Source organism: Arvicola amphibius, chromosome 2 (genome assembly GCF_903992535.2).
Source record: "Arvicola amphibius chromosome 2, mArvAmp1.2, whole genome shotgun sequence".
Taxonomy (NCBI): Eukaryota; Metazoa; Chordata; class Mammalia; order Rodentia; family Cricetidae; genus Arvicola; species Arvicola amphibius.
The window spans coordinates 128,290,385-128,308,483 of NC_052048.2; the positions used below are offsets into that span (position 1 = coordinate 128,290,385).

The 18,099-nt window shown below is 47.8% G+C and overlaps 1 protein-coding gene across 1 annotated transcript in view; it reads left to right on the forward strand.

Moving 5' to 3' along the window:
- Capn13 (calpain 13) overlaps positions 1-18,099 on the forward strand; it is a 58,284-nt gene that overhangs the window by 26,402 nt on the left and 13,783 nt on the right. Inside the window, exons 7-11 of the mRNA XM_038319358.2 lie at positions 4,315-4,400; positions 8,507-8,581; positions 9,881-10,026; positions 11,759-11,901; positions 16,301-16,312. Coding sequence (XP_038175286.2) covers positions 4,315-4,400; positions 8,507-8,581; positions 9,881-10,026; positions 11,759-11,901; positions 16,301-16,312 — 462 coding nt within the window. The remainder of the gene's footprint in view (positions 1-4,314; positions 4,401-8,506; positions 8,582-9,880; positions 10,027-11,758; positions 11,902-16,300; positions 16,313-18,099) is intronic.

The following is an 18,099-nucleotide window of genomic DNA, read 5'->3' on the forward strand; positions in this document are numbered from 1 at the left end:
CACAGAGATGGGTATCTAGTTAGATAGGGGATTTACTCCAAAGGGAGGTACGATGAATCGCCCAGTTGACTCTGTGGAACACTTTACCCTGAAACTCAGGTCATTTGTGATGTACTAACCAAACAAGGGCCCTCTAAACTACATGCGTTCAAACAAGATAGCATTTAGTTCTCTCGCGGGTAAACAGGCGTGCTCCTGGGTCAGTGGGTGTCTTAACCATTGTTCTATTGCTGTGAAGAGACATCATGACCAAGACAACTCTTGGGAATCATTTAACTGGGGATGGCTTCAGTTTTAGAGGGTTAGACCATAATCGCCATGGTGGGAATCAGACAGGCAGGGTGCTAGATCGGTAGCTGAGACCTTTATATCCTGATCCACAGGTAGGAGTGTGTATGTGTGTGTGTGTGTGTGTGTGTGTGTGTGTGTGTGAGAGAGAGAGAGAGAGAGAGAGAGAGAGAGAGAGAGAGAGAGAGAGAGAGAGAGAGAGAGAACACCTGGGCCTGGGGTAGGCTTTTGTAACTTCAAAGCCCACCACCAGTTGCACACTTCCTCCAACAAGGCCACATCTCCTAATCCTTCTCAAATGGATTCACTAACTAGGGACCAGTCATTCAAATACATGAGCTTGTGCGGACTATATTCTCCTTCAAACCACCACAGTGGGTAACTCTGACATCCAGAGCATGGGATCCTGTCTCTAAGTTCAAGATACATGGTGCCATTGTCTTCTAGCTTGGGAAAAGAGAGAGGTCAGGGGCCACCCTTTGCTCTCCATCGTGGACAAGAATGAGAAAAGAGATCCACCCGCCTGCCCCCCACAGTCCATTAGCCTGCATTTAATCTCCCAACCATACAGTGACCCAAAGGATACTGGGAAGTGCACTTTGTGGCCATGCCTATCTATTCAGGTGCAACTTAACTCCACGAGAAAGAGGGCGGGCTATAGTACTGACTACAAATGAACAAAAGTATGTGGGGCTTCGGGATAAAGTACGATCCATCTAGAAAATGCTATGGAAGTCCAGCTCCTCCATTCTGAAATGAAGAAGCTGAGAGCAGATGGGAGAGGGCTCTGTCTGAGACTCACAGAGATGGCTAGCTTTGGCCTAGCTGCCTGGTGCCTGGCCTCCCCAATTTGCATTGGCAGTCACCAACCAGCTGTACAAGGACTTCTCAAGGGTTTCCCCCAGCACTCTCTGTCACTGTATGTCCCACTCCTCTGGAAGTCAAACCCGGCTTCTATCACCGAAGAGACAGAGTTCCAAACTCCAGGGCAGATCTCTCACAGGTGCCAGTAACCTAAGGAATGCAGAGTGCCAAGTACCCTCGGGAGCCTTCTCAAACTCTCCTGTGCCGATCTGTCTTTCCCATCCACCACCTTCAATCCAGTTACCCTACTCTTTCGAGTCCTAGTTCACAGCATGTGGGACCTCATTATGTCCCTTGCCTGCCTCCAAAATGGAGCATCAATATATTGAAGACGGTTGGCAACTAATAAATGCTTGTTGAGTGGATGAATGCAATTGCATGCATGAATGAACACATTTGCCCTTGGCCTGAGAAGATGGCATCGCTATTCCCCTGTTACAAAATATATGAGAGCAGCCTAGAAGGCATTTCCATGAGCAAGGTCATGGTGGCTGCCGACTCCAGTTGTCAGAGCTGTTCGCCAGACCCTCTGTTCTACTCTCCCAGCCTCTTCCACGATTTGTCAGTGTAGACAGTCAATACCATCATCACACTGGCCATGTGTCGAGACTCCATTTCCCACAGCCCTACTCGCCCAGCTGTGGACAAGTCTCGGGGTTGCAAGTAGATTTTATCTCATGTGGCCGTGGTAACTATGCCGGCTGGGTTTCTATGTTGGCAAGATTTTGATTTCTCTTACGGAACTGGAGAAAGAGAATTGTCATCAGTTAGCGATTATCTGTGGTGAGCACGGAATGAGAACGGTCTGAACTGAGTGCCTGACCCGGGATGGCAGGTGAGCAAAGTTAGACGGCGTGGATAGCCCTGCCCTGCTTTTCTGAGCAGATGCCACATCACAGAATATACCTCCAGGAGATGTTCTGTGGAGTGAATACGTCTGGAGAGGGCCTCTCCCTATTTCTGCCTCTCTCAGATGCGGTGTGCACTCACAGTTTAAAGGCTCTAAGAGCTCCTTCTTCAGGGCTACTTGCTTTTCATCAACCAAACCACATTTTCTGGAGTCGAGCTATAAATAGTCAATGGAACTAGTATTCGTTCAAGAAAATACATCTATGAAGCTGCTGTTTAGGACAGATATACTGGGCTACCACTTGCCCAATGACACCTTTGCTGAGAAGGCCGGCCAAGGTCAAAAGGATGGTTGGGAGCAGTGAAGCCATGAGCCACTCCGTTCCCATCCGTATCCATGGCCTTAGCTTTGACTGTGACCTCTGTGCCCCTGGCCACAACCCACATAGCTAGCAACTGAGCAGGGTCATAAAGAACACAAGGGCTCAGGGATATGACTTTGCTAGAGACTCCCTCCCCCTGGAGAGGGATGAGGCTATAACTCTGAGCCATGAGCGCTAAGATTAACCCAGCCTGTAAATGTAGTACACTTTTTAATCTGCTCATCCTCCCTCCAGGCAGGACACAGACAGGAAGATAAATGAAATTGGCATTTTTTATTATGCACCTAGCTCTGCTGGCAACTCCCCTGGGCCAAGGGGTGAGTGTTTATCTGCATGCCTCATTTAGCCCTGCTCTCAGCCCTTCTGAATCACTGGCTACTCCTCCTCCCTAGGCCCAACTGAGCCCCTGACTCCACCAGGCACCAAAAGGAGTGCTCATTAGGTTCTGTGGCAAACAAGGTGACCCTGCCTTGTGGGTACCAGCGGATGCTGGCAGCTGAGGGGAGGCTCAGGGTAGGTCAGAGAGGATGAGAGCCTGGGCTTATGCCAGGAGCCTCTGCCCTCTGGAGGAACTGCAAACCTCATAGTGCATGCTGGTAAGAGACAGGGCAGACCTGGAAAGAGACAAAAAAAAAAAAAAAGACCGTTCCCAAGCCAAGATCCAGGCTCTGTACCATGTTTTAGAGCCTACCTGTGAGTGATCATGAGGGCCTGAGCAAGGCAATTCAAGGGTTATATCTGAGGCCAAGCTCACAGCCACATCAAGGAGTCTTTTTCATGTCTAATTCCAAAATTTAGAGTCAGACCTCAGAGACCTACAGCAGCGAGGATTGGAATTCTCCCCTCTGCCTGCTGCTTGCTTACTTAATGGTCTTGGGAAATTTTACTTACCTCTCTGATTCTGTTATTTCCTCTGCAAGAAGGAACTATAGAAATGCCCACTCCAGAGAACTAGAGTAATCTAACAGGGGCCTCGGCACAGTTTCTCCTTGTCCAGTGATAGGCTGTTGAGATTCTCCGCTGCCTCTGCCATAAAGTCGGTGGGCAGCTCTCTCTTTCCCTGGGCCTTCCATCTCTGTAGACAACATTAGCAAGGATCAATATCCAAGCTACAACTCAGTCATGCTTCAGTCCCTCTTTCCAGGCTGAGGGCTCTGGGCTCCAGGAAGTGTGGGCTGGATTTTTTGTTGCTATCTGTTGTAACACACCCACAGTCCCTACCCTCTAACACAACAGCACAAGTGAAACCCTGCGTGTCGGATGTAGGGGTGAAGATGAAGGGAGGTTCAGTCTATAAGAGGTCACCTTCTCATAGACTGGGGTGTCTGGTCAGGGTCAAGATGGGGAATGAAGAAGGCTAGCCTTGGCTATCCCAGCTCCAAGGATGGCCTTGTCTTCTTCACATCAGCCTCCTCGCTCACAAGACTGTACCGCAGCCCCTTAAGTTGCTGGCATAGATGCAGGCTGTAAGGTGGGATGGAGATGAGTTCTGTGAGGGGGATTAGAAGCAGCAGAGGACCACAAAGCTCTCTCCCCTACAGCTGAATGAATCAGCCTCTACTAGGTGTCTGCAGTTAAACCTGACTTCATCCAGCTCCCAGAGACAGCACCCAACATGATGGAGCTACCCGTGCACCTGCTGGGGGCTGAGTGCAAAACAAGGATCATTTTCATCCCCATCCCCCCTCCCCGCTTCTCTCTCCCTCTCTCATTCCAGCTCCATGCAGGCAGCAAGAGAGACATTGATTTTTTTTCTTCTTTTCATTTTTCTCCTGGCTGCAGCCAAATGAGGTCAGAAGTTAAATTAGTCCTGGGAGGTAAAAAAAAAAAAAAAGAAAAGAAACAAGAAAAAGGAGCTGCGTTCATACTTCAGCTGTCTGCTGACTTCTGCCAGAGACCCCTAACTGTTGTTTCCTGTTCTTCCTTACAGATTCGGTACCAGAAGGGCTGGGAAGAAATCATCCGCCTTTGGAATCCCTGGGGCAACACAGAATGGAAAGGACGCTGGAGAGATGGGTATAAGTGATGGAAACATGGGCAGGGGCGGATTCTTCACTGAACATCCGGGCAGGGGCCGGTCAGCCCTCTGCAGTCTTCACTGCGGGCCTGGCCAGTTCATCACTGGTTATGGCTGTGGGTGTTCTTACACTCTCAGGAGTCATTTTCCAGGCGTCTATTAGACACCTGTTATGTGCACATGACAAGCTGTGCACTGTGTTAGATAGGTGCTGTGATACATGCACAAATAGGAAGGCCCAATGGCTGTCTCTCAAAAGATCTCACATACCCAAGATTAGCAAAGAGGGTAAAGAGGCAGGATGGGAGCCAAGCTTCCCCCTCTTGGGAAAAGACAAGTAGAGAATAAAAGCATCCTTCCTGGAGGGCTTCTTTGGATTCAGATGCCAATGATGCCACAAGATCAGAGTGGAGGAGGCTCCATGCCAGGTAGAGCTGAGGAGCTGAGACAATCCTCTGAGTGGTCTCTTTACTGAGCAGATCAGATGCTCACCCCTGATGCTTGACCTGGACTCCGCGGACCCTCATGCCTGCAGTACACCTTGCTCATGATGGGGGTTGCTGAGTAGCTATATCTCCAACATCCCGATGAGCACCTGGGTACTCAGAAACTTCATCCAGGTGCTGGAATGGCCCTTCTCAGCTCCCATAGCCTGACCTCTGGCACCCTGCTGCTTGTCGTGAACAATTCAATATCCAGGCTCCACATATGAGAGAGAACATTCAATATTTGTCTTTCTTTTGTCCCGCTCATTGTTTTCTCTTCCTCCCCCCTCAGTCCCCAGTGCCTTGGTGACTGAAAGGGAGGTGAGAGGACTGAGGGGCAGCAATACGTTATTTGCTTCTCTCAGTGGCCAGTGGGGATTGGTCTGCCGCATATCACTCAGGACCTGTGCAGACCTGCAAAAGGCATCACATCACAGCCGGGTGGCTACAGCTTCCTTGCCAGTTGGGGATGGAAGCACGATCAGAAAGGAAATGCAATGTGTCAGGGAAACAGAACAGGGCCCAACAAGTAGTGAAAATCAATAGGGTAGATGTTCACAACAGTTCTGGAAGCCACGTACAGACAGCCAGTGTTGCTGGACAAGCTGCCCACACCCCAGTTGGACTCCCAGGGCCAAGCTGAGGCAAGACTCCTTGATTCGCTTGTGGGCGCCAGAGCTGGTGTGTCCCTGGCCTCGTGGGTGGGCACTTAGCAAATAGTGTAAGATAAATGTGTGGTAGAGGGGGGAAGAGGAGGAAAAAGAAAAAAAAGGAAGGAAGGAAGGGACGAAGGGAGGGAAGGAGGGAAAGAAGGAGGGAAGGAAGGGGAAGTAGAGAAAGGAAAGGAGGGGAGGAGAAAGGAAGGAAAAGGGGAAGGATAAAGGAAGAAGAGAAACATGAGGACAGGTCTGTAGAGTAAGTGTGGCTGGAACCTCTGCTGCTCCCTGGAGCTTGGGAGAAGGGAAATGGACTTAAGAACGTGTCCATCTATGCATCAACACCGCCTTACAATGCCTCCCTTACTGTCCCTTTTTTTTTTTTTTTTTGTCTCTTGCCTCTTTCCTCAAAACTATATTTCTCTTCTTCCTTCCATTCTGGGGATTAAACATGGGGCTCATGCATGCCAGGCAAGCTCTCAACCTCTTCACTATGCTCTCAGCCTTCCTGATTATCTGTTCGAGGCAGGGCCCTGCTTTACTGCTTGGTCTAGGTTTGAATCACTCAAGCCTTGAACTTGCTACCTTTCATCTCAGCTTCTAGGGCGGCTAAGACTGCATGCTTGTGCGAGCTGATCTGGATTATCTCTTACTTTTCCCAAAGTAAATCCAAGTAACCTCTAGCTGCCCCCAGCTCTCCATGCCCAGCAACCCAAACTGCTGAATGTGGCCCAAAGGATATTTTGGACCTTTGACATTAGGTTCCCTGGGGTGAGGGCAGAGAATAAACTCGAAATGGTTAATATTTCTTGTGTGTTTTCCATGGCCAGGGAAGGCCACAAGGGACATCGGAGCTCAGAGACGAAAAAAGGTCCTCTGGGTGGGCATACTCGGGGAAAGCATGACCGATGGCCATGCACGGGAGGTGTCCTGTGGCAAAGGCATAAGTGTGCTTCAGAAGAGGAACTATGTAGGGTCAGTCTTCCAAGTCAGGAAATGGCTGGACTACAGCAGAGGAAGCAAGGGAGGACAGATTGGGCCTGAATCCTGGATTAAAGCCCTACAGGAAATGAGCACGGATGGAGCCCCTAAACAGGAGTGTGAGGTGTACAGAGCAATATCCCCCTGTAGTATCAAGTCCCCTGGCTGAGTGTCAGCCCCCTCTCGCCAGAGCCAGGCTGGAAGGAAGTGGTGGGGACTGCATAATCACTGTCTCTATGCAGGTGGTCGATTTCTCCCCGACTCCTTAGGAATGGAGACGGATGGTGAGAGCCGGATGGTCTAATCTCAGCCATAATTGAAATTTCAGTCGCACACACTTAAAGGCAAACTTGCATGAATCAATAGCGTATTGATTTACACTACATTTATTTTCCCTTACACACTGCAGAAAATGTAATTATCGCTTAATTATAAAATTGCCATTTTACAATAACACATCTGACTGCTTCAGCCAACAGCAGGAAGCCAGGGGTGGTGGTCTCTGCCTTGCTGTCCTGACACAGAGGTGACCCTGGCTCTCCATTCAGGCTCCTTTGTGGGAAAGATCTCATTAAATTGTTGTGCCTCTGGGGCCTGTAGCCTGTGGAGCTTGCCTCTGCTTTGAAGCACAGGCTGAAGGAAGAACAGCTGTTGCCTCATGCCTAGAAGGGTCTCTTTCCCTTTACAGCCCAGATCTGGCTTCTGGAACACATCATCTCTGTAGTTTAGTTAACTAAGCAAAAATGAGAGAAGTCATTGCATGGAGTATGTGTCTGTTAGATCCCTGGGATGGTATCATGGAAAGCAAAGTCACTGCTCTCCGGCTGGGCACTTGGCATCTAAAAAAGAGAAAGAAAGAAAAAGCAACGGAACAATAGCTATGCAGAGGACTAGCTCTATGAGAGTCCAAAGGAAGGGCCAGGTGTCAGTATGAAGCAAGTGAACTTTAGCCAGGCTTCTCATGCAGAGTACCCAGTAGGTGAACAGATACTGAGAGGTAGCGGGTCAGCATTGATAGAAGTGGTCCTGATGCAAGAGCATCATGATGAAAGCCAGGGATGCATGTGGGGAGGTGGCGGGGGGGGGGGTGGGGAGGAGGAAAATCCTCTTTAAGGAAATGAAGGCATTGTGGAACAGGATGTTCAAAGGTGGGGGTGGGGCAGGAGCAGATCAGTTAAACCCTGAGAGGTTGGCAGGGGCCACGGTTTTAGTGAGGGGTTTGAACTTTGCCCTGGCGGCAACTGGAGGTGACCAGCATGTTTTAAGCAGGGAAGTGACATGATCAAGCTCCTGCTTTGGGGGGCTCACTTTGATCACGGCATGGAGAGTGGGTAGGAAAACTGGGTGGGAGAATGTTCAGGGAGAACAACTATATGTCCGCAAGAAAGGAAAGCGTAGGCTGAACTGGGGTAACCAAAGAAGGAGGGGGACCAGTGCATCTGTGAGATGGGTCTAGGAGACAGAGTCCGTAAATGAATAATATTTGATAGCTGTCAAGCAGAGACAGCAAAGGCTCTTGTGTTCCAGTTCAGTAATAGGAGGAAGTGGAAGAAGAAGATAGGTAGTTTTTATTTGTGTACATCAATTATACAAAATCTGGCATCTTTAAATATGGATAAGATGTATTTTGATCATTTCCCCACTTTATTACCATCTCATGTCCTCCCTCCCCTCTCCATTGTTAGCTTATGGAACCAGCCTAGGCAGCTACCAACAGATACGCTGGTAAACAAAGTGTGGTATATACACACAGGGGAGTTTTATTTGGCCATAAAGAAGACCGAAAACATGCTAGCATCAAGGAAGTGAACAGAACTAGAGAATATACTGAGAGGGAAAAGCCAAATCCCTAGATGTCGGGTATTCTCTCTCATAGGTGACATCTAGAGTTTAACATAAGGGGACAGGTGATGTGAGGTCACCATGGGCCTCTTGCAGTGATGTGAGAGAGGTCTCATTCTGTGGTCTTTCTCTCCATACCAGGTCCCAGGAGTGGGAGGAAACCCTAGACCCGCGGAAGAGCCAGCTGTATGAGAACAAGGACAACGGCGAGTTTTGGTACTTACCCTTCTTTAAAGCCGTTTGAAGGATTCATTGCCCAAGCCCCTCCCTCCCAGCTGCTTCCCTTTAACTTTTGTGAGGATGGAAATCTGTGTTGCAACCATTTTGAATGACAGGTAGCTGTGTTTCCTCTCTTTGGTGTGAAGGTCATCTTGGAGATGAGACACTGGGATCTCCTGGACATTTTGATGGTAAAAAGGTAGTTTCTCAGAGGTTTGAATTTGGAAACATGATTGTCACCTCTGTCTTCCATCAAATAGGGGCTCAGCAGCTTCAGTTTGCTTTGGCAGGACTCTTCCAAAAGAGTAACTGGAGGTGAATCTTCTAGCCTGGCCCTAGGAGGGCTCTCATTGTCCTTGGCTAGAAACTATTCAAGACTCCATATCTTGAAAACACATGCTATGCCTCATGTGCACATCTTAGAGAAGATGGCCATTTCCTGGAGGGGTCTCTGGTTTACTCAGTGGCATGTTTTAGTGAGATGTAGCATGTGTATATGAAAACAAAGAGAAACAGCAGGACAGCTCTTTAGAGTAAGACTGGCTGGGGCTTCTGGTGCTCCTGGAGAACAGGAAAAAGGAGACAGAAAACCTAACTATGACAGCATGGGCAAGCCCAACACAGGTTCAAATCAGACGAGATCCCAATGCTGAGAAAAGGAAGTGCACCAAGTCCCACCCCTAACCAATTAATACCTGCCAGGAAAGGGAATGTTTATTTTCACAGTGGAGTATCACTGGGCATGTCAACCACACTCCAGGGCAGGTCCCAGGCTGAGAAGGAGTAAACCAACAGACTCATATTTGGGGCATGTTTGTTTTGGGTTTTATTGTGTTTTTTTTATTGTCTTTTTTGATTTTCATTTTTTGTTTTGTTCTTTCTTTGAGAACGAGAAAGGACATGATGTTGGGTGGGTAGGGCAGTGCAGAGGATTTGAAGAAGAGGTAGGAACACGGCCAAAGTATATCGTATGAAAACAAACTTAAATAATTAAAAGCGAAGGAATTTAGCACATGTGAAATAAAAGAAAGCCTTGGTCTGTGTTGCCAAGACTCAGAGAGACCAGCGTCAGTAGAAGGGCACATCTTTCCCAGTATCTCTGTTTTGGGAGGAGAGTCTCAGGACAGAAGCTCATGGCACCGGATGTGCCAGAGACAGACCTTGGTCTTTAGACAGGCCTCTGGCAGGTCAGCACCTGGGCACTTCTGCTGACTGGAGAGACACAGTGAAGTGGTGGAAAGCCAAGCCCAGGAGCACAGCCAGAGGTGACTGGGGCTGTGTGTCTGCTTCCCACAGGATGTCATGTCAAGATTTCCAAGAGAACTTCTCATGCCTATTCATCTGTAACCAGATCCCCATCGCCCTGGACCACGGAGTCACACCCAATGAGAGATGGCGCCAGATGATGTTCAAGAACCAAGTGATCTCAGGAAACATGGCAGGTGGTCATTCTACTAGACAAGCAGCTGTCAACCCTAGCTCTGCCCAAGCTTTTCTCTGACTCTTCCGTCTAGTTGAATCACTAGCCTGATGAAGAAAGCAAAGGCCTTAGCTTCAAGGGACAACCAGGGCTTCTCCAAGCACAGGAGCAGCTAGTAGGGGTGGGCAGGGTGGTCACCTCTCCGGGCTTTCACACCCTACAGGTCCTGCTACTCAGTTCCGTCCACATCCAGGGTAGAAATCTGGCTCTCTGCTCTCCAATAAACAAGACCAGGAGGAAAGGCTGTGGAAAGAGCATGAGAAAGGAATTCAGAGCCTAGTTAAAGGATCATTTCCACGCACTAGTTTTGGGCCTGAGAATATCACTGTTTTCTCTGTCCTCAGACTCCACAACTGTAAAAAAGTATCAATAGTAACCCCTGCTCGTTCCCTTGAACCCACAGACCACTATCCAGACACAGGGTGAATAGTCCTGCCCGGCTCAGGAGTTAGCTGGTGGCGGGCACCTCTGTCATGACCCTTCACTGTCCGTCATGTTCCCTGTTTGTGACACTGGTGGCTGAAACTGTTTCCTGAGGCGTAGGGTCTGAGAGAGACAGTACATCCTCCATCAATGAGGCTGCAAACGCATCTTGTGCGAAGAGCGTGTGTGTACACTTGCCTGTCCAGAAAGGTTTCCTTGAATGACCCCAGACTTTAAGGTGTACTTCATTTCTGATCTCCGGGCTCTTCTGGTCGCTCCACTCAGAGAGCCTTGTCATCAAGGAGGCCACGGGCAGACTGTGTGCAACTGCTGAGGTGTTCTCACTTATTCACCTCCCAAAGCAGTGCCACAAAAGCCCTTTCCCCTGGATACAGCGTGCATCAGTGAACTAACCAGACTTACACGGTAAAGCCATTTATAGTGCCACCTTACAAGGAAGCAAAGGAAGGAAGTGGGTGATGGAGCGCCTGCTGTACGCTGTTGAGAGCATTTTATTCAGTACTCATAGGAAGACCATGGCCATGGTCATATTCTGTGTCTTCCTACCCATCCTCCAAAGCTCACGGGTGGCGACCCATGCCTTCTGAAGAATATCCGCTCATCTATATCCTGACTGCCCTGCCCTGACTCATGCACTTGAGTCTAATAGTTTCCAAGAGCCTTCCTCTTACTCTGTCTTGGCTAAGTGTGCTTGGGTTATATATACAGAGCACTGTAACGACCACCCAACCACCTGTTTTCTGCTTTCTTCACGGGTGCTTGGTGATTTGATGCAATTCAAGGCTCTCATGGTTATTGCCAGTGTAATAAGTGCATGCATACTTGGAGATTCTGTAATTTTACATATAAATAGCCCTTATAGCTGGCCATGATGTAGGGCTCTTATAATCCCAATACTAGGGGAGGAGAAGACAGGCGCATCCTTGGGGCTCACTGGCTAGGCCTAGCCTGCTGAAAAGTTCTGGGTCACTGAGAGACCCTGTCTCACAGTAGAACAAAATACACGGGGCCGAATTTATTGTTTAGGAGACATTTTTGCTCAAGTAGGGATAATACTCCCCTCTCTGTTTTTAAGAGAAAGAGACTGAGGTTCAGAATATTAAGAACTTAGTTTCACAACTACTGACTGTGGCTATGACAGACCAAGATCTTAGCTTTCCAAACAGAGCTTAAAGCCCAACTCCATAAAACACGGCACTGGGACCCTTAGGGGTGTTTCTGAGCACTAGTAATGGCTCATTCTCTTCCAGGAGGACAAGGGAGGGATCCTCAGTATCTCTTTGGTGTTCAAGAGCCCACGGACGGCAACAATGTTGTTGTGGCCTTCACAATCACATCACAAAGCTTGAAGACAGAAGAGGATATATTTCCACTACAGTTCCAGGTGTTCAAGGTATGCAGTCTGTTTGGGGACTTGCTCTTTATGGATACTGTGTATACTTGGAACTAGATAGAGACACTGGCCAAGCTGGAAGATTTAGTAACAAAAGCCCAGAGGCTCTGTAGCATGCATGTGTCCAGCTCTAAATTTTTAAGAAAAAATTTTAACCACAGGAGAATTAGACTTGACTATTTTTAAATAGTTTTCTGTTATGTATGTATGTGTGGGTATGTACACATGTGAGTTCAGATATCCATGGAGTCTAGAAGAGGGCCGGATCCCTCTGGAGCTAGGGTCCCAAGCAGCTGGGAGCTGCACTATGCAGATGCTGGAGAGAGAATTCTGCCAAAGCAGCATTTGCTCTCAACCCTGAGCTACCCCTCCAGCATCTGACCATGTGCCACCTGTGTGGTACAGCTTTCCCAGGTGTGCTTCAGAGATATGCCTGGACCTCAAGAAGTGCTCGAGTCCAAGACCAGATTTCTAATTATGCAGATTCTTGAGACAGTCCCAGACCTCCTGAATCAGAATCTTAGGTGCAAAGTCGAATGGCCTGCATTTTAACAAGTTCTTTAGAGGCTGCCTACTTGGGTCATTTTTCAAAATCATTGATTAAATATAAATCATTGATTAAAATTAAACACACATACACACTTAAATCCAATAGGTGAATTCTTTGTCCTCTTATGTCTAGACCAAAGTCCAGCTACAGTTCAGTGGTCGACAATCAAGCCCTGTTTGGATGCTCATCCAAAGTCAGGTTTTCCCTTCATCCCAGAGTCCTCTCCTCCACTGCATTTCAATCACTCCCCCCACGCCAGCACACATACACACACACACACACACACACACACACACACACACAGACACACACACCACACACACACACACACACAGACACACACAAACACACCACACACACACCACACACACACAGACACACACACACACACATACACACACACACCACACACACACATACACACACACACACCACACACACACACATACACACACACACACATACACACATACACACACACACATACACACACACACATACACACATACACACACACACATACATACACACACCACACACACACACATGCACACACACACACATACACACACACACATACACACATACACACACATACATACACACACCACACACACACACATACACACACACACACATACACACACACATACACACACACATACACACACACACACATACACACACACATACACACACACCACACACACACACACACACACACACATACACACACACCACACACAAAACACTAGATAACTATGAACTTAATTAAAAGAAAAAAACTACAAAGAAAAAAAAGAAAATCTAATGGCTTGGCTATCTCTTCTCCCAAGAAATTCAAAGCATCCCAAAGGAAGAGTGAGGGATTATGATCTCTGTGATGCCAGTGGTCCCACCCCACTAGATCTGAAGAAACGATGGCACAGGGATGTGAAATGACTTGCCAGAGTTAAGGGTGAAGCTGGGACTGGGCACCAGATGCCCTTCAAGCTTGCAGTTAGACACACCTGTCACCTTTAATGAGTACCACAGAGCTCAGAAGTCTATTGCCACACTGAGCAAGAGTTGGGATTAGTCTCCCAAACAACTCCAGTTGCTCACTGAGACAAAGCAAATTTCAAAGACATGGGTCTCAGTCCATTTGTGGCCAGACACGTTTCCTGCCTCCTCTGCTCTTAGAGAACTGTCCCGCTAACAGTTGTGGCTCTTGCTGGTGAGAAGGCCTCACGGATGTGGCATTGTAGAGTCACAAATGGCTTCTCATTTCGTGTCTCAAAACCATGGATATTCCCACTTTCATAGATACGAAGTCCAGGCTCAGAGAAGAACCATCATCTTTCCAGCACCTGGAGGTGACGGGTCATGTTTGTTCACAGCACCTATAGGATAGGCTCAGGCCCAGGGTTCTCAGCTTTTCTCATGGTACCCAAAGCAACAAGAGAAACAAGGATTCTGGTCTTGGAAGAGAGCCTGTTGGGCTCTACTCTCTGAACACAGTTCAGAACTCTTGCTTATCCCTACCCTCTTTTACTTAAGTCTTCAAGAGTCGAAGCCCCTACAGAAGACGTTGTTGGGATTCTGCACAATACTTGAGTTGCCTCAGGCCTGCCAAGACTAGCAAAGGGCATTTTCTAAGGATGCAATAATACAGAGGCATCATTTGAATCGCTGTCCAGCACTTGCCTCCACTCTGGTGGGAGGAAGCATGTGTGCTTCTGCTGTAATACCTAAAAGAGCCAAATATCCCTGGCTCCAGGCTTTGGATGCAGGAGATTTGTGACCTGGTGTTTCCACTTGGGTGTCCTTTTTATCTCCATTCCAGTCACCTCACCATACATGCATACCGGCTCATGCCGATACTTGACTGTTGAGGAATTAAACAGAAGAGGTAGGAAGAAGCAGGTGTAACTTATAATCAGTCTCTTAGAAGTAGTCATATAGGCCAGTCTGTAGGCTCCTGTCCAGCTGTGCCGCTATCTGGTTCAGCTCTCGCCTACCTTTTGAGCTTTTTCTCAATGACTCCACCCACAACCAATGGGCAAACATGCTTACGGTTCAGGAGCTGTTGTGAGGTTGTAATCAACTCCACCTTTCTCTCCTTTGTACAGAGATGCGTTATCTCTCAGCTGACACTTAACAAAAGTACAGGCAGATCAGAGGCTTCCACAGGCATCCTGAGGTCTCAATGGTCCTCCCAGGGTCCTGATTGAGTTAAAGGCCAAAAGCTGGTCTAGCTCTCATCATAAGACTTTTGGGGGGCTGGAAAGATTGCTCGGGGGTTAAGAGTGCTTGCTGCTCTTGTAGAGGAACTAGGTTGGGTTCCTAGTACCCACATGGTAACACACAACTGTCTGTAACTCCAGTGCCAGGGTTTTTAATGCCTTCTTCCTTCTTGGGCACTGGACTTACACTTGGCACTTACCCATATATGCTGGCAAACACTCATTCATATACATCTTTTTCATCTTAAAAAAAAAACTTTGTTTTTTGCATTTCAGCCAGAAACAAAGAGTTTGCCAGCATCCAGGCTTATGGCAGTCCCCAGGGCTGATGATAATGCTGATGCAGCTGAAATGGGGGCTCCAAGCTTAGTTAGTGTGAGCCTGTAACCCACCCCCCTCCCCAGCAGCTGTGGGCACACTATTCTGTCTTACATTGACTGGATACCAGTGGTGTGTGAGCAAGCAGGAAAAGTCAGGACAAAGAAAAATGACAAGAAGGGCTGGAGAGAGGCTCAGAGGTTACGAGCACTGACTGCTCTTCCAAAGGTCCTGAGTTCCATTCCCAGCAACCACATGGTGGCTCACAGTCATCTATAATGAGATCTGGTATTCTCTTCTGGCCTGTAGGATTGCATGCAGAATGTTGTATACATAATAAATAAATCTAAAAAAAAAGAAAAGAAAAATGATAAGGGTACATGCTATTTCATCCTCATTCCCCAAAGGTCCTCCCACAGGCCAGGGTTTGACACCTCCCTCCCAGTATCTATGGCTAAAATGCCTCTAATCACACCCACAAAGTAGTTAGTCTGCATGTGTAGAACCCCAGCTCCCACTAGAAAGGAATCCCAACCCAGACTAACTAGGAAGGACCGTGATTGATGGGAAGTGGGGCTTCTCTGCAAAGGAAAGAATGCAGCTCGCCCTGTTCCCTGCTCTGTGTCTTGCCTTCCTAGCCTTCCTTTCTCACACATGGAACAGGACCCAAGCATCTGCCCAAAGGACTGCACTGAATAGCTATATTATCGCACAAAAGGACTTTGAAAATTGTAGCGGGTCATAAAAACAGAACTCTATCCTTGGTGCTTCCTTCTACCAGATGTAAAGAGCAGAGCATAACCACCCTGTAGCCCAGATGCACACATACATTCCCTACAAGGGGAGGGGAGTAGCCACAGAACAAACTCCTAACATGTTTACAGTTGGGGAGGTCAAAGTTGACTTCTCTTTGGTGTGCTCTATATTGAGGGATTTGTACCTGACTTTGGGAAACCTGCACTTGACTGAGATTATGTCTTATCTCTGGTCCTGCCAGTGTCCTCCCCCTTCCTCCTATATTACCATCATAACTATGAACAATAACCATATTGTCCCCTAATACATAAAGGGCATGCTGCCTCCTCTTAGATATATTCTTTCTTCTTTAGTTTCCTACCCTTTGCTGTTCCCTACAAGAGTATAGGTTTCCACACCCTGGGCACGCATCTATCCCCACGCCTGACACATATTCTGTATGTCAGACAGGCTGGCCACACAAGAAGTAGCATTTGCCCTGAGCCAGGATGAGAGACCCAGTTGTCTTTCCATTGTGTCTTCCTGAAGCCTTTTTCCCTCTCTTCCACAGGTAGACCCCCAGGTATGGTTCCTGCTGTCCTCACTGACTTCCCACACTTCTGACGCTGTCCCTTGGTAAACTATTATGCCTCTCCACACACTGGGATCTCCACATGCCCCAAGTCCACAAATCCGCTCTTGTTGTATCTTGAATCAGCTGTCAGACAGGTCAACAACCTAGGGTAGGATTTATCGTATTGGTATATGGATTAGACCCCATCAGGATTTTGTCTTTAACGTCCAAGAGGGGCTGCAACTGTGAAAACATCCTGAAGCATTTGGTCCTCATAGAGAAGCGTGGTCCAGTGGGTTCCTGTGCATTTAAGATGAGGGCAGTAGTAAGGGGTACCCAGGGAGGACCTTTAGACTCTTAAATTAGTCCCCAAATCTACCACAAGCTGATGCTTGCTGACTACATAGAGCTTCAAGGCATACCCTCTACCTCTTCTTATTTTATCCAATAACCTGACCTGGTTATGTATTGATAAAAGATCTGAAGGCAATAGCAAGGATGGGAAGGGACAATGGACTTTAGAGGGCCTGACCTCACAGGCACAAACTGTGCCATGACTGTGAACTCAGCAGTAACCTTCCTCTGCTGCCAAGAAGATGGTATGATGCACAGGCCAGGGTCAAGATGTGGCCAGAGCCTACAAATGGTAACAGTGTCCCACCCCAAGGCTGTTACAAGGTCCCAAGATGTAGACAGTATCTAGAGTAGCATCTCCCAGAGCTCCAAAATACAAAAGTTGGCAGCAAAGAGGTGTGTTCCTTAGCCACAGCCCAGCCACAAAGCTGGGGCTTAGAATCTAACTCTGGTTCCTGGTACCCCGGCCATAAAAGGACACCTCGACAGGTTCTGAGGGCAGGTCTTCAGTGGATGGAATGGATCAGAGTTCCAGTTCCCTGAGCTGGAGGACATAGAACACAATGGGAACTTGGGTAAGAAAAGGGTGCAAGCCCCACCAGGAGAATAACAGGGCCAGTTCTGTACCTTCCCAGACAAGAATTCTCACGAAACAGGCTCCTCTGCACACTACACCAAGGTCTCTATCACTCCCTAGTCAAACTTCTCATTGCCACGGAGCAAGACTGCTCTCTGAACGGGGATGCAGAGCTGCCCTTTTGGTAGACTGGCCCTATCGTCCATTACCTCTGTCAAAGGACCTAGGAAGACCAGGTCCCCAAACCTACAAGGGCTGGTGTAAAGAACAGCAAAAATGCCTTGGAGGGTCCACCTGCCCTCTGCTATAACCTGGGACAGTGGCCTACCTCTTGCCTAGCCTAGTCTTATCTCTATCCCTGGACAGAAACTTCTGCATTCCCCCTGCTCGTCCCCCAAGGCAGAGTCCATCAATAACCATTTCATGCTGTATAACCATTCTAAATGGAATCACCATGCTCACATGTTGTAGGAAAATTTGTTTAGTAAGGGGTTTTTTATTATATAATATGTATGTGACATCTGGTAATAGGAATTGCTCTATATTTATTGTTATATCTGTAAGAAAATTTGAAATAAAAGGAAAATGATTGAGACCCATTATTTTTCAATGAGAAGGAATCCCGAGGCTCTGCTGAAGAGATGAAAGAGAGGGAGAGAAGGAAATTCAACCCTGCTGTCCTATGGCAGCCCAGAGCATGTGATTAAAGGCTTAGAGGAGACCAACTGTGGGGACCCCAGAAGGAATTCAACACTGGGACACTGTCACTAATTTCCCCGTCTTCTTTGCACATAAATAAGAAAGAAAACTGGAACTCCAGGATGCCATTAGATTAGTGAGATAAAATTACCTGTCAGATTTGTGT